The 20031-nt window shown below is 38.6% G+C and overlaps 2 protein-coding genes across 5 annotated transcripts in view; one reads left to right on the top strand and one right to left on the bottom strand.

Moving 5' to 3' along the window:
• MYPN (myopalladin) overlaps positions 1-20031 on the bottom strand; it is an 85203-nt gene that overhangs the window by 11338 nt on the left and 53834 nt on the right. For all 4 annotated transcript variants that reach the window (XM_080401290.1, XM_080401287.1, XM_080401288.1 and 1 more), the window contains 7 exons: positions 18941-19528; positions 16475-16622; positions 4264-4485; positions 3609-3758; positions 2598-2677; positions 1956-2082; positions 229-436 (listed from right to left, as the gene is read on the bottom strand). In XM_080401290.1, the coding sequence (XP_080257416.1) occupies positions 229-436; positions 1956-2082; positions 2598-2677; positions 3609-3758; positions 4264-4485; positions 16475-16622; positions 18941-19528 (1523 nt within the window). The remainder of the gene's footprint in view (positions 1-228; positions 437-1955; positions 2083-2597; positions 2678-3608; positions 3759-4263; positions 4486-16474; positions 16623-18940; positions 19529-20031) is intronic.
• PBLD (phenazine biosynthesis like protein domain containing) overlaps positions 1-20031 on the top strand; it is an 81285-nt gene that overhangs the window by 49539 nt on the left and 11715 nt on the right. The window lies entirely within an intron of this gene.

Below are 20031 nucleotides of genomic sequence, written 5' to 3'. Positions count from 1 at the left end.
GAGACAGAATTCTTGCAGCCCTCTTAATAACAGGAGTTTACCTATTAACTGAACACCTGTAGGTCCATATCCTTCCATTAGATGAGTTTTACAGCTGTTAAACTCTCCTACTATCAGTGGATTAACTATCTATTTATGTTCGTCTGTTGGGAAACTAAGTATGGTAAGTTTGAAGAAGTATGTAAAAATAACTTCATCATTGTGACTAGTTTTTCCAATTATTCTTACCTACAACAGTGAGTTCCAGACTGAATGAATTTTGTCCTGTTTTATTAGTGGCAAGGCAAGTGTAAGTTCCAGCATCATTTTGTGAGAGAGGATCAATAAGCAGAGAGTGAACTCCAGTCTCTCTGACCAGCATCTTGTGGGTGACATCTGGTAGCACAGGTTTGCCGTTCAGAAGCCATGTCAGTTCTGGAGTTGGTAACCCACTCACCTAACAGACAGTGAAACAGCTAGAGACAAATGTAAAACTGACAAACAGATTTTAGTAAATTCATAAGTAAGCCTTTTTTTCAAATACCATCTGAATAATGTCAGAATCTAGAACAGAAAGATTTATTATTGTAGTTCTCAGTTTCTGTTTTTCTGCTTAATTTCAAAAGGGAGAAGAACAGAAAACAAACAAGCAACAAAATCCCAAGAGAAACAAATACATGAAATGCCTACATTTTTCTTAGTCAGAAAGGAAGAAATTTGGTTGTATATCAGATTCACAAAAGATTCCTAATAATCTGCTAGTTTGGTTTTTTTTTAGTGCTGACTATAAATCAGAACCCTGGATCTAAACCACTACAGAGTTTTAGAGATGAAAAAGAGTTCTATACAAATGACTTTGTATTTCATAAAATTTGACGAAGAATGATATAGTTAATTGTAGATGTTAAACTTACGTGCTTTAGAACACTACAGGTTAAGTTTTTTTTAGAAACATTATTGGACTGTATTATAATCTTAAAGGTCTTTCCAATAGGTGGAAGTACTTACTCATGTCTAAAATTTTGCTTTCCAAACAACAGTCTGCAAACCAGAGAAAGAGGGAAGTGGAACTTGCCTGAACGAGGGCTGCTGTCTTCCAGGTTTGTGTAATACCAGACATGCTTTAAGGTTTCACAGGCTCTGCCAGGATAGCAGAACTAAGAATAACCAAATTCTTTGGCATGCTCACTAGTAAACTTTACATCATAAATTGAGTAGTAATGAATCTTGTTCATCTTCAGGGCATTAACTTGTGCTTCAGAGCTTCTATCCTCTTCAGGATAGGAGACATTCTGGAGCATGGAAGAGGTCTGTGTCAGTACTACAACCTTTGCTGTGCTACTGGGACACAGACTACCAAAATACATCGGAGCAGAAGGGTTTCTTAAAGCTGTTCAATAATAGATGTTCTCTGCATGTACTGTAACCTCTGACAACTCTCATGTCAGAATTTGAATCTGTAAATGGGAGTATTTATGCATCTGTGCATGCTGGGGAAGCATAAAATGAACTGCGCTCTGTTCCCTCTTTTCAGGGAGTATTAATCTTCAGTAGTTCAGTCCAATACAATAGGAACGTTTGTTGAACAGAATACAACATGCTGAATCCTCTCTTTCTCATGGTTTTGTGCTATTCTGGATTATGTTCAAGAATCTGATAATGGAGCAGAACTTCTGGAGTTCAGACTGACTGCTAAAGGGCATGGTGAACATATGTAGTAATTTGAACAACCTTGTAAGGGAGCCTTCTATTTCTAGGGTTGTGTTTTCTGTGTTCTTCATTCCATATAGCATGTGTTGGAAAGAAATCCCCTGAATCAGCTCAGAGACAGTGCTAATAGGAAATAATTCTTAAACATAAAGCATTAAAACTTTAACAGAAAGTGTTCATGCGTGCAAATAAAGAACATGAAAACACCCAGCAATACATGCGCAGAGGTAGGGAAAGTGAGAATGAGCAGAGGAAATAGTTAATACCTTACAATCCAACCTACAAAGTCGCCCTTCGTGTGCTACCATGTCACCTGGAGCCTGTAGAAAGTATGGCCTGAAAAAGCGTTCTTGAACTGCCTCTTTGTCTCCCTCTGGCACCCGGGGTCGGGTTCTGCAATACAAAAATTGCTTGTATATGTTTGGAAGTCAAACTTTTTCCCTTACTTTAAAAAAGGAAGAAATTGTGGAAAAGGATGAACAGATAGCTTGAGTTAAATAAAAGGGTGGAAAGAAATTATCTGATTGTAATTTAATATTTGTATATTTTCTATTTAGAAATATTATCAAAGTAACTATATCATGTAGTATTGTTGGATTCCCAAGCTGTCCTTCACTTCTTTTTGCTTTTTTGGCTAGATTTCATCTTGCTAATCCATCCCTTGCCTTTCAGTCCACTGCCACAGGTAAATGAAATAATACTTTACACTTAAAACTTCCCTGTATTTGAAGATGACCTTCAAAAATAGTACAATCTAGAAGTGACCTGTTGGGAGGGAACTGCTGCTATTTCCATTTTATGGCTGAGACCTGAGGTACAGAGTGCATTGAAGTACAGTAGCTAGTTATTTTAAATGCCTTCAATTAAGAAGCATAAAGAGAGTCTGAAGGACTTGTGTTTCCTTTTACCTGTGAGGCTGAATTGTTGATATTCGGCCCCGAACGGGGATACTCTGAACCATCAGGTGTCCTGAACAACTGATTCTCCCCTGCAAATCACAATGGAAACAGAATTAATAGTTGGTTAATAGCTCACTTCATGTTAAAGTATAAATATTTAACATTTAGAATGGAGTAGGATTTATTTTTATAAAGTAACTGAGCTATAGTTTAAATATTACTTTTTCAAAGCAGATGTTGTTAGCATGTGGTGAGGTGCAGTTGAGGCAGGGGGTTCTTTGTGTGTCTAGAGCAGTGTGTTTCTCGGACTCTTCAAGGCTGTGGCAATGAATTTAGCAGTGGTGCTATGTAAAGCAGCTTAAACAGTGTCTGTCCCTGCTTGTTCATTCCTGCCACTGTGTCTCCACAGGTACTGTCTGCTAGTACCTTTGTACTAGCATACTTATTTATGCAGCAGCACAGAAACTGAGAAGTAGTTGGGCTGAAATATATTTCAGTAAAAAGACGAAATTTAAACTGGAAAAAGTTGCCTGATCTTCTTGAGTGTACTGCTAAATAGCTAAGCTAGCACGTAGGGTGAAGGAGAATGGTGTTAGGGGATGAGCCTATTTGCAAATCCACATCTTTGCATCCTAGATAAAGAATAATTGCATTTGATAACAACTCCAAATTTGATGGTTTTTTTTTCCCCTGCTCTGTTATTTCTGCCTGAAATATCATGCCTGTCTTGTCAACACGTCTTGAAAGGTATCTATCAGCAGAAGAACAGCAGGTCAGAAGATAGGGCAGGAGTTATTAATATGAAAAAATGTCCTTAATGATTGTAACTGGGATGTGTAAAAAAGGGGTGGTCTCATCATTATTCATTATATGGTTTTCTCTTCTATCCTCTGAAGCATCTGATGTTTTTATACAGTCGGTACTCGATGTCAGACTAGGTGGCCCAATCTATGTTCTTATTAACATATATTAGAAAGACATGAAAGAAGCATTTTTGTAGAGGAAATCAAAACACCTTACTTGTGGGTTTGCAGCCATAATTGTGTAGTTGCCGTCATCATCATTAGTAGAAGCTTCAATATGTAAAGAACATGTTCCATCTTCTTCCCTGTTCATTTTGAAATGCTTGTTCTTCTTTGAAATCTGCTTGCCATCCTTGAACCAGTATACCTGTAGTGATCAGACCCCCCCACTGACTTAACACTTGCTCTGTAGTGGAAGAGTGACTAGAAAAAATGTAGATAAGAGCATGACATAAGTTGATCAATTGCTGGTAAAATTCTAGATTATAAAAATCACAGGTCAGTTACAGTGTGAAATAGAATGATTCCTGGTTGAACTCAGAAAGCTGTGTATCTCCTTCACATAGTTGGGCTGTTACTGGCTATCTCAGATCAGTTCTCATCTTTCTGAGAAGTTAATTTTTTGAGGGGTTATGAAGTTCTGTTTCTCTTGGAGTCAGGAGGTTGTGAGGCAGTCCATACAGCAGATCAAGGCCTGATATGTGCTCAGAAGCAGATACTGTTATTTTGGAAAGCAGGAGGGAAATAATTTGTTTTAGAGCTCTCTCCACAGAGCTGTGTTTTTAGGAGTGAGACTTTGCAGAGGGATGTGTAGAAAATAGCAAGTAGTTGTTTTTTTATTTTTTTTACTACTAACAGTGAGAATGACCTACCTTGGGAACAGGTATTCCAACTATTTTGCAAGTGAATGTAATAGGAGATCCTTCCATTACCCGAAAATGCTTGAGTCTCTTATCAAATATCGGTGCTATGTATTTGCCTGTAGGGATTTCCTCGTGTTGGACTTCATCGTCTGATTCATCCACTGGGGTACGTTCAAGGCGAAATTCTATTTCATTCATCAGTCTCTGCTCAAAGCTTGAAATCCTGTATTCCTGCAGAGTGAGAAGGGCACAGTTCTGAACAAGACGAGTCGTATTCTGTGGTATTTGCAGTCATTTGTGCTTTTAGACTAATTCTAAAATGAGTGAAAATGAAAAAGCCTACATAAACTAGGACATATGGAAACAGTCTGAATTTGGTCTGCAGGCACAGATTCTCACTGCATCTTAAGTTTGCAGAATGCAACTAATGAAACTGAGTTTTTTCAAAGGCAGCTGAAAAATCAAATGTAATTCCTCTAAGTTCTTACAGAAAACCTATACTGTTGTACACTGTTGATCAAAAAAAATACCAAATTTTTGAGGAATTTATGTCCAAATATTACTCACCTGCTAATTATAGAAATGAATACTGCTATATATTTCAATTCAGAATTAAATAAGGAAACAATACCTACTAAAATAGAAAGCTAGGAAGAAAGTGAAATATTTTCAGAGTAATTTATCTTCAGGTTAAAACTTGAACAGATTTTTAACTGGTGTAACTGAGAAAGCAAAACACACCACATTTAAATCGTTAGGAGATTAAACAGATGATGCAAGAAAACCAGTATATTCCTACATAGATGACCATTTCCAGATAGTTTGATGTGATTAGGAGCCTCCCCCTAATCCCTTGAAGTCAATTAGAAACCTCTTGTTACTTAGCTGTTTTGCACGAGAATGTCTCTTGTCTGGACCAAGAGGCGTTTGACCAAATGTCTTGCCTGTGACATGTGAAGCTTCAGACCAGCCAGCTTCAGTTTTTGACACCAAACCAATGTTTATCCTGGGCATGGTGCAGCACCACAGATGCACCTGAATGGTTTTTTCTGGTAGCAGGTGCTGCCTAGCTACACTACCACAGACGGCTGCAAGAATAGCTCGCCTAAGTAATTTTAAACTGTCTTGTGGGGAAGCTTGTATTACCATATGTAGGCCCGTAGCAGTAACCAAATCAGTTTGCTCAGACCTGGATTTATGCAGTTTCTAAGTCCAGAGCTTGCTTTCCTCCTTCTATTGAAGGGCACTGACACCTCTGAAAGCAGGCTTATGTTTTATTCTACTTCTGTGGGAAGTTTGGGTTTTCAGAATCTCACTTTGTCAGATAGTTATTACAGTGGGTTTTGTTACTGTGTTATAGGAAGGAAATGATCTGTGGCTTGAAAGAGAAATGCTTGGGCAATTCCAAAAGTGTAATTCTCATTTTAAAAAGAGAATTTTAGAAATTGATGAATAGTAAATAAGGATGTAGCCTGTCTTTAGATATTTATTCCATTTGCTGAAAAAACCAAGGTTCAGAAAATGCATCTTGTCTGAAATCTTACAGAAAGTTGATTAAAGAACCAGCACAAATCCCAAGTCACTGGGACTTACATCCCTGATCATTTAGAAATTCCATCATACTGCTGATTATGCTCTTGACCAGTAGTTCCTAAACAGTAAGGAGCAAAGATGGAGAGGCAGCACGAAATTTTAGCTGGCAAAGACTTCTGATCTCTTGAGGAGACCAAAGAAACAGAAGTAGCCAAAGGTTGAGAGGTTACAGGGGAGTTTTGAGGAAACAGGGATCTCTGAGACTGGGGGTGAGAGGAGGAAAATGTGGCAGCCACAAAGTAGAAAAAATTGGAAATTGCCATGGTGGAATAAATGCCCTGGTAATATCTGACTTTGGTACTGTAATGGTAGATGTTATGTATTGGTCTCTTCTTCTAAAATCTTTTGCGGGGGGGGTTGTTGTAAGGTCAGCTCCAGTAAAGATTAGCTATGGTAGGAAAAGTCAGACAACTCAGAGTAGGGAGGAAAGGACTTTGATGAATGGACTCTCTTTACTGGAAATTGAGTCCTCCTTCCAGTCCTCCCTTCTCTGATGCTGCAGGGCTCTTCCTTCCACACAGCTTTGGAGCAGTGCCAGCAAGTACAAGGTAACAGGACTGTTCACAGGGAATTTAGGTTCCTGGGTCCCCCCCTTCAAGATACCTTCCTTACCTTTAACACTCCCTCCACTCTGACAGGGACAGTCTGCTGTCTGATACTTTCTTCAAAGGTACCACTGCAAGTGCAGCTTTGCCAGGCAGGAGTTTTTGAGCTTGCAGTCTGTAGAAGTGTGGGATACATGGCCCCAAGGCAGGGAGCCAGCCACTAGATGGTGTCACCCACTTTCTTAGTTGGCTTTGTTTGCTCTGTAGGCTGGCCAACAGCTGGTGTCAGCAAACAGCCTTATAAAGTTTCATCTTGTTGAGCTTTTTTTCTTTCACACAGCATGTCTCAACAAATCACTTTGATAGATCAAATTCTAATCTCAGTTAAGCCAGTGTAAAACCAGAGATCCTCTCATTTCTGACTAACCAAAGCTATCATTTTTCCATGTGGATGGCAAGAGCTGGTTGTACTGTTCCAAGGGAAAGTTAAGCAATCAGTCTTATACCCTTGATACTGAGAAGAGGCCTGTGTGTTTTTAGGAAGGAAGAATCAACAAAAATCAGGGAGTGACTGCTATGTTCTAAGAAGCAGCCGTGTCACCAAAATGTACTGTAGTCATATTTCTGGAGTCTCCCATAAATTAAGAAATTCAAACCTAAATGCTTCGTTGCAAGCAATGTACTGAAGAACATATTTGGAGTTTTGTTTTCCTTCCAGTTCTTTGAGAGCTTTCAGTGGTTTCCTTCATGTTGTTTAGGTAGTTCTTGGCAGCAGAGAGCAAGATCTGTGGCAAAAAAATTAACCTACTGAAAAAGGATTACCTTGAGTGTCTGGATTTTCCAGTAGGACCTGAAGATACTACATGTAATTCTTCTAAGAATGAAATAGTTTTCAGGGATTTCACATGCTGTGTGGCCTTTGGAAGTGTGGAGGCTAATTGAAGATTAATTAAGCTGGGGTAATCTCTTTCCTTCCTTCCCTTTCCATGATCTAACAATTTGTTATATGAATAAAGGTCAGGGCAACATACCAAGTATGGCACAGAGAACCTTATTCCTGTTTAAACATGTTGCTGTTTATTGTATAATGATGCTCTCAAAAATTATGTAATAATTTCTGGATGTTGGTTATATGACAGAATAATTATGAAGCTAAATACACTGTTTTGTATACCTGTTTCTCATTTCTCATATTTGAGCACTTTTGAGCACTGTTATGCTCTTTGTAAAGATAAGCCATTTTTCAAGTGTTTTGTATGTTTAGAGGGCAACAGGGCTGATGGACAGAGTAGGCAGTGATTCACAAATCGGTTATCTCAGAATCTAGACACAGTAAGTCTGTGAAGAATTTTTAGTCAAAGAGGGCAATTCTGAACTCAGATTAGAATAAAATGAGTGGGTATGAAAAGTGTTAAGGCTTCTCAGGATCAGATAGCAACCTGAAAGCAGTAGTCTAGAAGGCTAAAAATTGGAAGAGTGCTTTTTGCAAGAGCCAAGACCTTTTAGTTTAGTGCAATGTAAGAAAGAACAAAGGAAGAAAAAGTAGGCAGCCTGCATCTGCTCTCTCATACAAAACTGTTAAATCTACATAATCTAGAAGTCAGCAGACCAGTTATTTACTGCTCTGTGAACCTTACCAATAGGTAACATCATTCTTTTACGGTATTATATAAATCTGCCACTGGACTATCTCAGTTGTATCGCATCTTCAATTTTACTGAGCTATATGCATGTCTCACTAGACCTGTGAAGTCTGAATGTGATGACTTTTTTCAGAATGACCTAACTAATCTCTACATCAGTTTTCTTACCTCAATTTCCTGGTGACTGTGTCAAAGCAGGTTTTGGAAATGAAAATTGTGAATGACAAGAATAGTGTTTCAAATTAAAAAGGCAGTATTGTACTGTTAATATATCCTCACCTGTATATAGTTGAAGACTGGGGAATCACTGCTTGGTCCCTGAAATCAGTTTTTCATCTTACGGTGTTCCCTAGCAGAGGGAGGTAATGGGGCTAGGAAGGCATTACTGTTACACTTTCAAGGCATCACATTAATGGGTAAGATGTTGACTCCAGAACAAAATGCTACAGAGTGGAGTTAAAAGGCAATGAAATACTGCAAGCTAATGGGAGGGTCCAGTATTATTTATAGATAGTTGAGCTTAGTCAGTAGTTTTTCATATTGATATTTTTCCCCCCCGATTCACTGCTGTCCAAAAGAAGTCATGGTATGTAATAAGAAATGAATAGTGTAGTATTGCTGTAGCCGTGATGGCCTACAGATGAAACCAAACAATGCTGATAGAGACAATTAACATCTTTTATTTCCTCTTCTCAAAAGGTACAGGTTTGTCTTATCTAACCAACTAACATAAATCAAACTTTGAGCAATTGTTTTCAAACTGTCATTAACCTAATGTTTCTTGCCTCTGTTTTAGATCTGAAAACATTTTCTGTGAACAGTGTATCATTTTTTCCCTGACTGATACGTTGAGGATATTAACTTACAAACTTCACTTTGTTAAGAAATACAGGCAGTTCTTTTTCATGTATCTGCTTGCAGAAGAAATATGATAGAGGAAGGAATGCATTGCATAGGGACACTTTTAAGTTAATCATAGACAGGTTTTCTCTTACATTTCGTGAGTGCATGTGGCTCTGGATATATGGGCACACGCAGAAGAAAGGTATAAAACAAAAATAGCAGTTTTTCAGAACAAGTGCGTATTGCTGCACTATCAACACTGGGCTATCATTACCAATGGCTGCTTCTCTGCCAATGGAAGCCACAAGAGTCATTGTGTTTCCATGCAAACACAACAGTCTCTGGCCAGCAACAGTGCACGCTGACTGCATGTGTTTGGACTGTTCGTTTTAAGGAGTTATATTCAAAAATACATTTTAAATTAGAAAATATTGAAGTTAGGGTTCCCACAGTTCCAAAGTGTTGCCTGTGTGTTGTGCTCATACTTCAGTCTTTTGTCTTTCTAAATGTGTTGTTTAGTGTGCATATGTATGCTTATATAAATTTGCACACAAACCAACAAGACTAAGTTAACATTGCTGTGAAAATTTTAACACCAACATACATAGACTGAAGGTGTTATACCAAACTTATGAAAAACAGAAATCTCTGAAATAAGTGGAATTACACTGTTATATAGAGAATATAACCTTGGAGGGGTTTTTTTTGCTAGTTTGGTAGGTTTTGTTCCAGGATTAGCAAGAACAGAAGATAGTTAATAGTTAATACGGCTTTCTGAAGAACTGTTTTTATCACATAAGCCATAAAATTATTTCTGAATGTGGTTACATAAGTAGAGTAGGGCAAAGTGTTTGCGGTTGTGGTTCAGACAAGTATTTCGTAAAGCATCACACAAAAAACAAGTCAGTGTGATCACTGGGTACAATGTTAAAACTAGGCTGCAGTTCAGCGTACTGAGGACACTAAGAGAAAGAGCACAAAGGTTCAAGCTCTTTTTTTGGGTCAAAAATGTAGGGTTCCAGCTGCTTTTTGGCAGCTTTCCTGGAACATGAAATTTGTACAGACAGGAGTTCACACACTTGTTTAAGATAATTAAATTGTGCTATCTCCCAGTTAGGAAACTGTAAAATTAAGGTTCCTGTCTAGAGGTGTAAATATTCTGTACCAATTAGAATATATAGAATACATACATATGTATTATAATTGTATATTATTATCTATAGCTATATATGCTAAGTAGACTGCAGCTTTTGAAACCTGGATATTTCACATACATGCATTACCAAAAGGGGAATAGGCAGCGGTGGTTGCATTAAATTATCAGGGTATAGCTGGAAGGGTAAAAGACTTACAATGGACCAGAGCAAAGCCAGGAAACCTGCTGGTGAATATGTGTCTTAAGCAGTTCCGGACCATTTTTCTCTAGTCATTAGTAGCACTTTATAAGTGAGCTGTGTGGCATTATTGCCACAGAGACGTGTAGCATATTCAGTATATGATTTCACAGTGTAGCTGAACCAGTTTAGTTGCCAGCTTGTTGTAGCAGCAGCATTCAACTGCTTCTCTCCCTGCTCATATTCACATGCTCCCATACATCCCTCCTGCCATCACTGGCGCTCATCTGATCCCACAGTGATCTGTTCTGCAGGACTGAGCTAGAAGAAAGTTAACTCAGGAGGGGGGTGGGAGGGGAAGTCAGACAAGTTCTAGTGGAAATTTGGGGCAGATGGAGAAGTTACATGCAACTTCTCTTCTGGGGAGTTGCTAGCCTTTGCATTGCCTTGGAAATAATGTAGGGTGCTGCTGGATAGTTGTAATTTGACCAGTATGGTGAACAAAATCCATGCAAGTCTTGTTGAAGGTACAGATTCACATTGTTTTGTCTCTGGCCCCATCACCGTCATTTTTTGAGCACCCTTGAGGGCAGGGCTGTTGCCTGCATTTTACATATGAAAAAATGAGGACTAAAGAAGCTGAGTGACCTTGTTAAGTTAACACAGAAAATCTCTGACAGGCCAGAGAGTTGGATCACGGTCTCCTAGATCTTGACTCAAATAATCTAATTCCTGGGCCATACCGCTACCTGTGAACCTTTTGGCAAAAAGGGAATTTTGTAGACTGTAGTAATTCCTGTAAGTTTCTAAGCACCTTTGTGTGTGAATATGAGTTCTAAAATCCTGGATCTGTTGAAGTTAAAACCCATCTTGCTGTTAACTTTAGCAAGATTCAGATCTTAGTGAGAATACATGCTAACAGTTAGTAGAAGTTTGTCGCATCAAAATAATCTGATGTTAGCATAGTAACCCATTGAAATTACCACAAATAGAAAAACTAGAGGAACTTCATTTGAATGTCAATTTTCATATACTGTATAAAAACATAATTCTCTTTGTCACTCATTACGACCTGCAGATGAATTTCCCAATTTAATCCCAGTTTTGTAACTTTTACTAGATTGGCTTTTTGACAGTTGTTCTAAATCCAGTTGACAGTTTATCTAAGAATCTGGCATTATGTTGCATCTCAGTGTCTGTTTTCGAGCTGTAACACTCCTTGGCTTCAAAGTTCAATCTAGGCTACTCAGAGTGAAATAATGTGTGTAGTTTGGATTCTCACTCCTTCCTCTCCCCTCCCTTCCCTGTCAGCGGTCAGAATCAAAAACCAATAGATCCAACATGTTGCTTTTCTTCACTTATGTCCTGTGAAGAGGTATTACTGAAGTGACTTATTTCTTGCAGATGAATTACGTTGGGCCATTTTAGGTGGCACAAGACACGAATATCATGCTTTCCAAATGTAAACGCATGAAACACATCCAAATGCAAACAGTTGAAGAGTCTAGCAACTCATCTGTGTACACAGCTAGACAATGTTTGAAATATGGTTCAGCTCAGTGATTGAGCAAGAGGAAAACAGAAGAGAAAGCAAATGAGATTTGCATCTCCAGCTCCCGCAGATTTATCAGCTAGAGTGAGTGGCTTAGGAGCGTGTGTGAAAGCATGAGGAGCTCAGGTTCCCTTTTCTAGGTGGTGGGTTCTGCAAGCCAGGATCTTTACCAGGAAAACCTGTCTGTACTTCATTGTTGATTAGACCTAGGTCTTGAGAAGACAGCCACAAGTGGTTGTTCAATCGTTCATTCCCACAGTTTTATACCTACTAATACCAAGATTTGATAACTTGTCTTGGTCAGGTTCTTAAATCTTTCCTTATTTGTAGTACAGAGCAAATGAGCTTCGATGTGGTTTAATTCCCATCCTTGGTCCAAAATTGCCTACATTTGCTGACCTTTGAGATGTGATGTGAAGCTTAGTTTTGAGCAAGATTTTTGGAGTGATTGAATTAAGGGTAATTCTTGTGCTCTGGGCAACAGAGTTCTTGGTGGTTCTTGGGACCTTTCTGAGGCTGACTGGTTAGTATGGGAACTGCGAGGAAGTGATTCTGTTTGATCAGTGTTGAGGTGTTAATGGTGATGTGGCCTGTGTGATGAGTTGAGTTCTCCATACGACTTTACAAGCCATGGATTTTAATGATCTAAAAACTTTTGGACAAACCCTGCATCTCTTCTGTTCTGAAATCTGTTATAGAGTATTCCCTAGTAAAAGTAAAGAATGTTCATGTGAGGGCCGTGCATAATTTTCTGAACAGCTGTAGGTTTACTCTTTGTCCTAAAAATAAGGCAGTGACCATGCTGCTGTCTGGGTCTTACGTAAGACACAACCAACTAGCATTGCCACATGATATTCTTCATAGTAAATGACACAGATATGTGAGCACAGTTTGTAGTTCTTATAAACAAAAGGTATATACCAGGCCCAGGTACTTAAATCTCCTTTGCTTTATTATTGCACAGTTAATTCTTTTATTACTGTACAGGATTTTGAGGTTTAATTACCTAATTTTCCTATTATATATTATTTGTATAGCAAAGTTTTGAGGCGGTAATATCATTCATTTCTAAGTTCTGCCTGTAAAACTTAATTTCCTTTATAAATAGTCCCATTGGTGAAGCCTGTAAATGTTTTCAAATATCAGGGCAAGAGAATCAGTTTGCATTACACGTTTACAATCCCCTCAAATTCTCTGTCTGCCCTTTCCTTCCCACACATCTTTTTGTTTCTACACGACATAGTCCAATTGAACATTACCAAGATACTTTACTTTGTAAGTAAGTTAAAAGGCCCAGTGGACTAGGTGACAGGTTTGGGGAGGCAGAGATAACACTGGCTGTGCTCTTCTTTCACCAAATGGTGCAGTAGCCCAGACGCTCACAGAGGTTATGAGACTTGGATGCTTTGTCTCACAGAATTTCAACGTGTTTCCAAGAGGAAGCTCTGAGCTCCATGGTAGTAAAATATTATGGGAGTAGAGATGAGTGGGGAGGGAAGTTCTTTGTCCTTCTTACCCTCTTTTACTTTGCAGAAACATTGAAACATAACTGTAGCAAGGACAAGAATCCAGGTGTTTGTCCTAGTTCCTAGGCAGGAGAGTGGCTCTTTTTCTCTCTCTCTCTGTCTCTGTTGCTTTTCTCCGACACAAACTGGAAGAAAGCTTCCTCAAACATCCCTAACCATTAAGGTGAAATGCTATCTGAAGTGTCCTGCTACAGGAGGGCCTGTTCCACACTGCCTGAAAGTCTTTAAGTTTTATTCATTGAGTTGGAGAAGGTGAGAGAAAGGCTCAGGTATCATTTTACGGGAGCTGTTTTGAAAGGTGGAATTTCCAGATTTTTATCCTGCTGATAAAGAATGCCTAATTATTTGTGCAGCCTGGGACAGCACCAACAGTACACATTCCCACTGGCAAGGGGTTAGGCTGTCCTTACAGGAGTTAAGAGTTATAAGTTCAACTGTTTTCAGGCCAAGGAAGAAACTGAGCTGTCTGCTATATGTTGGGATTTGTCCTGACCTCTTCCTGGAATTGCATAAAGCTAATCCTCATCTGGTATGTCTTCTGTTTGAAAGAACTGAGCAAATCTGACTGAAGACACTTTGTATAACTGAACCACATTTGTTTCAACACTCTTAATTGTGATGAAATCTCACCTGGCAATATAGCATACTACCATCTGCATAAATGACAGGTGTCATTTTTTTTTCTTGTAAAAATGGCAGCTTGTTATTCCACGTACTTGATCAAAGCTTCAGCTAGAATCTTAGCAAAATCATATTTGTATTTCTGTCAGTACTGTGTGATTATCATAGCTGTGGAAGACCAGAGACTAATCTGTTCTGTCTCATGCAACATCAGCAAAATTACCAACTGTGTTCTGATTCTGGATTTCTTTATTGTTGATGATGAATGATGTACTGGATGAACCAGAAGGAGTACATCTGGATCATTAGATGTCATGCTGACTACACAGTGCTGACACTTAGGAAAATCTTGACTTGTAAGCTAAACACATTTCATATGGAAGTCAATGATAGATAATAAATAGAGCACCAGGATGTAAATCACTTATGTTCATTACTGCACTTTATATAGTAATATAAGACAATACCAGTGCTTTAAGGCACAGACTTGTCATCTGCAGCTTTCATTCTGGATGATCCCTACATGGTCTGCAGGTACTGTAAATGAGACCAAATGCTGCTATTGAAATATGGGGCTAAAATACACTTCTCTAAATAAAAATATGCTGTAGGACACCATATAAAAATACACTATATATAGAAGGAATTTTAAAAATAGCATGTAGAAAATACAAGGAAGCCAACACTTTGAGATTCTTGTTGGATGCTGTACTTCATTATGCAGTGATGTCTCACGGAGTTGCATTTGTAGTTACGAGAAAGCGAGTAAGAAGCCCTTTCCTACCATTATAATTTAATGCAGATAAGCTATATATAGCATGAAAATGTCTCCTTTTTAATTGTGTTAGCTATAAGAGGAAAAACCAGAACAAAATGTATGGGTGTGAATCCAGCACTCCTACATACTATTCTCACAATGTTGATTGTTTTAATAACAGCAAATAGGAATTTTGGAAAATACTATGCATCTTCTCATCTCTTTAAATAATCACTGCTTTCATTGAGGAGAAAACTCAGACTTAATTTGCTGGAGTCAGTCAGATCAGTGGTATTCCTGGGTGTGGAAGAATAAAATCAAAAGTGGTTAAAGGTGGGAACTGAGGGAAAAATGAGCAATCTTTTATTGAGCAATCCTAAAATTGTTTTCGAGTTCATTATCATTGGCATTCTAATTACCACAACGATTAGAGATGTGCCAGCTTTGAAGTTTTTCAATGTTTGGGGGATTCGGGAATCTAGATTTTGGTTTGGTCTCATACAGAATAGCAAGTAAGTGTATAAATAACTTTTGCTGTCAGCAGATAACTTTGACACTACTAGTGATCATTGTTTCTAAAGGGGTTATCATGCAGTTAACTCGAAAGACTGATTGGTATTTCACAGTAGCTCTCTAAATAATTTGTCTTGCTACCATAGCAAGTACAAATTGTAACACTTGTGATTCATCTGCAAAATGTACTGCTTGCCAGTTGTTTTACTCAAAGTGCTTTGGCAGCGTGATCTCTCAGAAAGAAAGGTCAATGGCAAAATTAAAAAAACAGGGATTATACTGCAGTTGTCCGCAGAGGGTAATTTGCTCCAGAGACTCCATGGCTTTTTGCTTATCTTTGCGTGTTCTCTGTCAGAAGGGCTAACAGACGTTATGAAAATTCCCTTGTTGATGACAGATGAGGGTAAACCATTATTTGCTGTGTTAAGCTTGAGCTGGCGGGACAGCTATGGAGGGCTTCCTGGCCAAGGTGAAGGTAGGGTAGTGGCCTGCAGACAGAACAGCTATCTAGCAGTCCTTAGTGTGTCCTACTGTTACTCAAGGGCAGTTGAACCTGTTCTACAGTGATTTCAACCTTCAAAATATTATTTCCTTTTTTTATTTCTTCTTTAATTTCATAGACACTATACAGATCCAGTGAATTTATTGATTCCAGTTAAGAATGAATTGATATTTAGTTCCTTGAACTTTGTAAAAGGCTTGTTATTTTGCTAAACTCTAATAATGCTAGGCCTAAAGTTTGGTGTATGCCAGTAACATGTACCAAAACCAGCTACCAAAGTCCCTGTCAATTCATACAAGAAGGGAGATCTGAAGGGAGATCTGGAAAAATAGGTTTAATGCTAAAAATTGAATATCACGTTTTAGTTCACCCAAAGTAAAACCAGAAACATTTTCTTAAACAATCTGATTACTTTACTCAATTTGTGTTAAAAATATACAGTGTATGAATGTGTGTGTACACAATGAGTTGAGCAACTGGTAAAGTGAAAAAATGAAATCCGATGTACAGAAGTTTCCGTGAAAAGAAGTTTCACATTCCTACCGGTCTCTAACAGAGATTGTTAGAAATTAACAATGCTGCTCAGTCACAAAGTAAACCCTCTACAGCTGCATCCCCTCACACTTGGTATTTAAAGCTCCAGTTTGCTATTCCAAACCAGTACTTACCACAAAAGCTCACTCGGCAAAGCAGTGTAGCGGCTCAACCACACAAACACCTTTTGTTCCACAAGTCATAATACATGTCTTGTCATGAGTGAAATTTATTTTAATAACACTTGATTTTCTTACCTGCTGACTACTTTGTTGATTAACATCCTCTCTGAAATGCAGTTTTCTTTCCAGGTCCTTTACAAGTGCAGCTTTATTTTCACGAATAGAATCATCTGTTGCTAATGGCAGAGGCTTCAGATTTTTCTTTGTTAATCCCTGGATCGGGCTATTAAAAGAAAATTCTGATACTAACATGCAGCAACCAGTATGTATTTTTTTTTGTCACCTGTGTGATATGATATGTTACCCTTCAGTTGTCTGGGGGAACCTGTTATTTATTGATGTAGAGCCAAAGCACAATATGGGATTAGATTTTTTTTGGTACTGTTTTAATGATGCATCCTATTCCCATGCCAGTGAGAATTAAGGACACATCTTAAAGAGAATAAGCATTACAATACTATAATAAGCATTTGGGTTCCATTTATATTTATCCTGGAATAATGTCACAATGAATGCTAAAGAAATGTGTATAGGTGTTACCATAGGTATATAACTTGTACATTTTACTGTATCAGGTAATAATTTAAGAGTTAATACAATTTCTCATTGATCTTTATCTCACATCTTCACTGATCATTTACACTTGCCATGAGCTTTTACTTCTTTCATTTCTCTCACCTTTTTATGACACCTAACATCAACAGTTCTTTTTATTTTTATATTATAGATGTAGTCTGTTTTATTTTAGTAAGGTTTGAAAATAGTTAAATTCTTAAATAAGACTGTCAGGGGACTGTGAGAGTGCACCGCTGAAGCACAGCAGCAGCACACTACTAGAGGGTGTGCAACGTTCTGGTAGTTTACCAGAAGCTGGGATCATAATAACACAGGGGATCCAGGTAAAAGGCATAAGTGATGATTGCTGTGCAAGGTGTCTTCCTTTTGTGGCTCTGCAGACATGGTGTTCTCTCACTGATTTTGTAACCAGAATGAATATGATTGATAATGCTAAAAAAGGAAGCTGAAACTTCATTAGATATTCACAGATTAGCACAGATATTGTCCAGGTTCCTTCCTGATCTTTTATGCCCTCACTTTGATTCTCTCCCATGTAAAGATCTAAATTTGAATCTCAGCACAAAGAGCTCTAGTTATGTGGGAATTCAGCTCTGGGCTGGGACCCAGGAAAGGTGAAATGGATAAAACAGTATTTAACTACTCCACCTGGCAGGCATATTGTAAGGATCTATTTGGAAATGCCAGTACAGCAGTTAGAAAAAGTAAAGCACCTGCAAGGGTTAAGTGTCATTAATGCAAAGAGAATAGGGCTTGAGCACTTGTGCACCAGCTCTGAAGGGGAGGAAGGGGAGTGGATGAGTAGTAGCAGTTGATCTTTTGCTTGCTGTTGCAGTGTTGTGAGAGCAGGCTGAAGGCTTGGGTTGGGTATTGTTAAAGCCTTCACTGTGAACCTTGTAACTTTATTATGTGTGCCTGCCCATGATGCCAGGCCGTGAGGGCCTCCAGGCATGTGCCACAGAGTGATGGCAATTATGTGGCTGTGCTGGGCAGCTAGGAAGTCTGTGCGCAGGAGTGCAATAATGGTTTGAAGGCAGGCTTCTTGGCACACACTGGTGAATGTTGTTTATACAGGGACACTTTTTTCTAATTATAGATTGCTTGATGTAGTATCAGCAGGATAGTTGGGAGATTGTGACTTACTGATGGCTATCACTACCTTGAAGTGTACCATTGGTAAAAAGGTGAAATAGTCCTCACTTTGTGCAGGATCTGGAGTTCTATGGATAAAAAGTGGTATCAACCTACCGGTGCCAGCCATGCTAACGTGATGCTCACGTAGCCCACAAAAGGGGTATTGATTTAAACTCTACTAGTAAAGAAGGAACTCTCAAGACCACAGCCTTTCCCATACATCATCATCCTTATCTGCTTGTATGGTGGTGAAATCACGGCGGCTGTCAATTAAAATATTTATGTGCAAACCATTAACTCTCCTGAGATTTTCGGGGGGACTTTAAATAGAGAAAGTGTTGCAACCAGAAAAATATCTTTACATAAGTTATTTCTTAGATTTACCTGGACTAAGAAATAACTTACATTATGAGGTACCTTTCAGAACTTTACTTGTTGCTGACAATAGATGAGAATGTTTTTATAGCTTATATAGCCATTGTCTTCGAGTCTTAGGTCTTACCCTGCAAGCTCATGAAATCTCTTTTCACCCACTAGTACAGTCTTGTGAGTCTCTGAGCCCCAACATTATTGTATAATCTGTTTATAAACTCATATTTCTCTATCTTCTTGTAGAAGATTTATCTTCTTGTAGAAGCTACTAGCTCATCCTTTATTAACTAAATGTAAAAGTTAGATGAAATGACCAGAATATATTAATAACTCACTTTGCTATTTTATGAATGACTTGCATTTCAGTTACTCCCCACTGAACCCCTGAACAGAAATACATCTTAGTTTCCTTTATGAGTAGTTCTTGTCCCTGCTGCACATATGGTTTATGCTACTTACGTGGCTGGTGTACTTCTAGGCAGTCCCATAGCATTGGTTGATGGCCCAGTAGGAAGTGAAGGAAGAACAGCACTAAGGAAAGCTACTGGATTCTGAATCCGGCCAGTTGGGGACATAGGAGCAGGAGTCACACTCTGTGGCTGAAACTGTTTTACGCTCGATGTAGAAAGTGTTAGTGGAGGCAGCATTGATTCTTTAGGGCTTGGTAGAGACTGTTCACTTTTGCTTGTAAACCCTCCTGAAGACCTTGATTGGGCAGATGGGGAATTTCCTGTGAAATTTTCCTTGTTGTTTGTTCTTTGAGTTCCTTGAGGGACGTTGCTGAATGTTGTAACTGAAGAGCTGGAAGAAGAACTGCTAGGCGGTGTGGTTTGTGATGGTAGGAACTGCTTAGGTCGGGGATAGCTGAATGCTTGTGCAGCAGGGGCTTTGCTTTGTTTGTACAGAGTTGAGGTGGACTGTTGAGGGAGCGAAGCAGCAGAATTCAGTAAAGCTGTGTTGAATGACAGCTCTCTTGTAGATGTCTGATACACCTGCTGCTGTTCAAGCAAGACCTGGTTGTGGAGCTGTTTTAACTGGGTTTGATCACTGCATATAAAACAAAGATGCGAAAATTCAGTCAAGAGCCCTGAATTGGTGGCTGTCTACATTTCCTTATGTGAATTGCAAGAGAAAAATTCTATGTCCTGTGATACAGTAAGATGTAGGGGAAACTACATGACATATTCCCTAATGTTACGAGAAGAGCATAATATTAGTTTGCTACTAAAATAAACTTTTCCTTCCTCTCCCCTTCTTTGCCAGAGGCACAAAATTTTTTTGTCTGAAAATCATTTGACTGAAGATGATTCTTACATTTTATCATGTGAAATATAAATACAAATCTTACTTGAAGATATTTAAGGGGTAGCATTGTCAAATTCTGCTCTGTCACCTTAGCGCCTCTCTGCTTGTGTAACAAAGAGTAGGATTTAGTTAATTGGATTTTTAAATGAGCATTTGTAAGATACTTGCTGTTATTTAGCTCCTCAGCATTATGGCTAATAAAGCTTTATAATAATCCACCCAAAGAGATACTGCCAATGTATTTT

This window comes from Falco punctatus (genome assembly GCF_963210335.1).
Source record: "Falco punctatus genome assembly, chromosome: 9".
Taxonomy (NCBI): domain Eukaryota; kingdom Metazoa; phylum Chordata; class Aves; order Falconiformes; family Falconidae; genus Falco; species Falco punctatus.
Note: the sequence above shows the minus strand (reverse complement) of the source record. Positions and strands in the feature narration are given on the sequence as shown.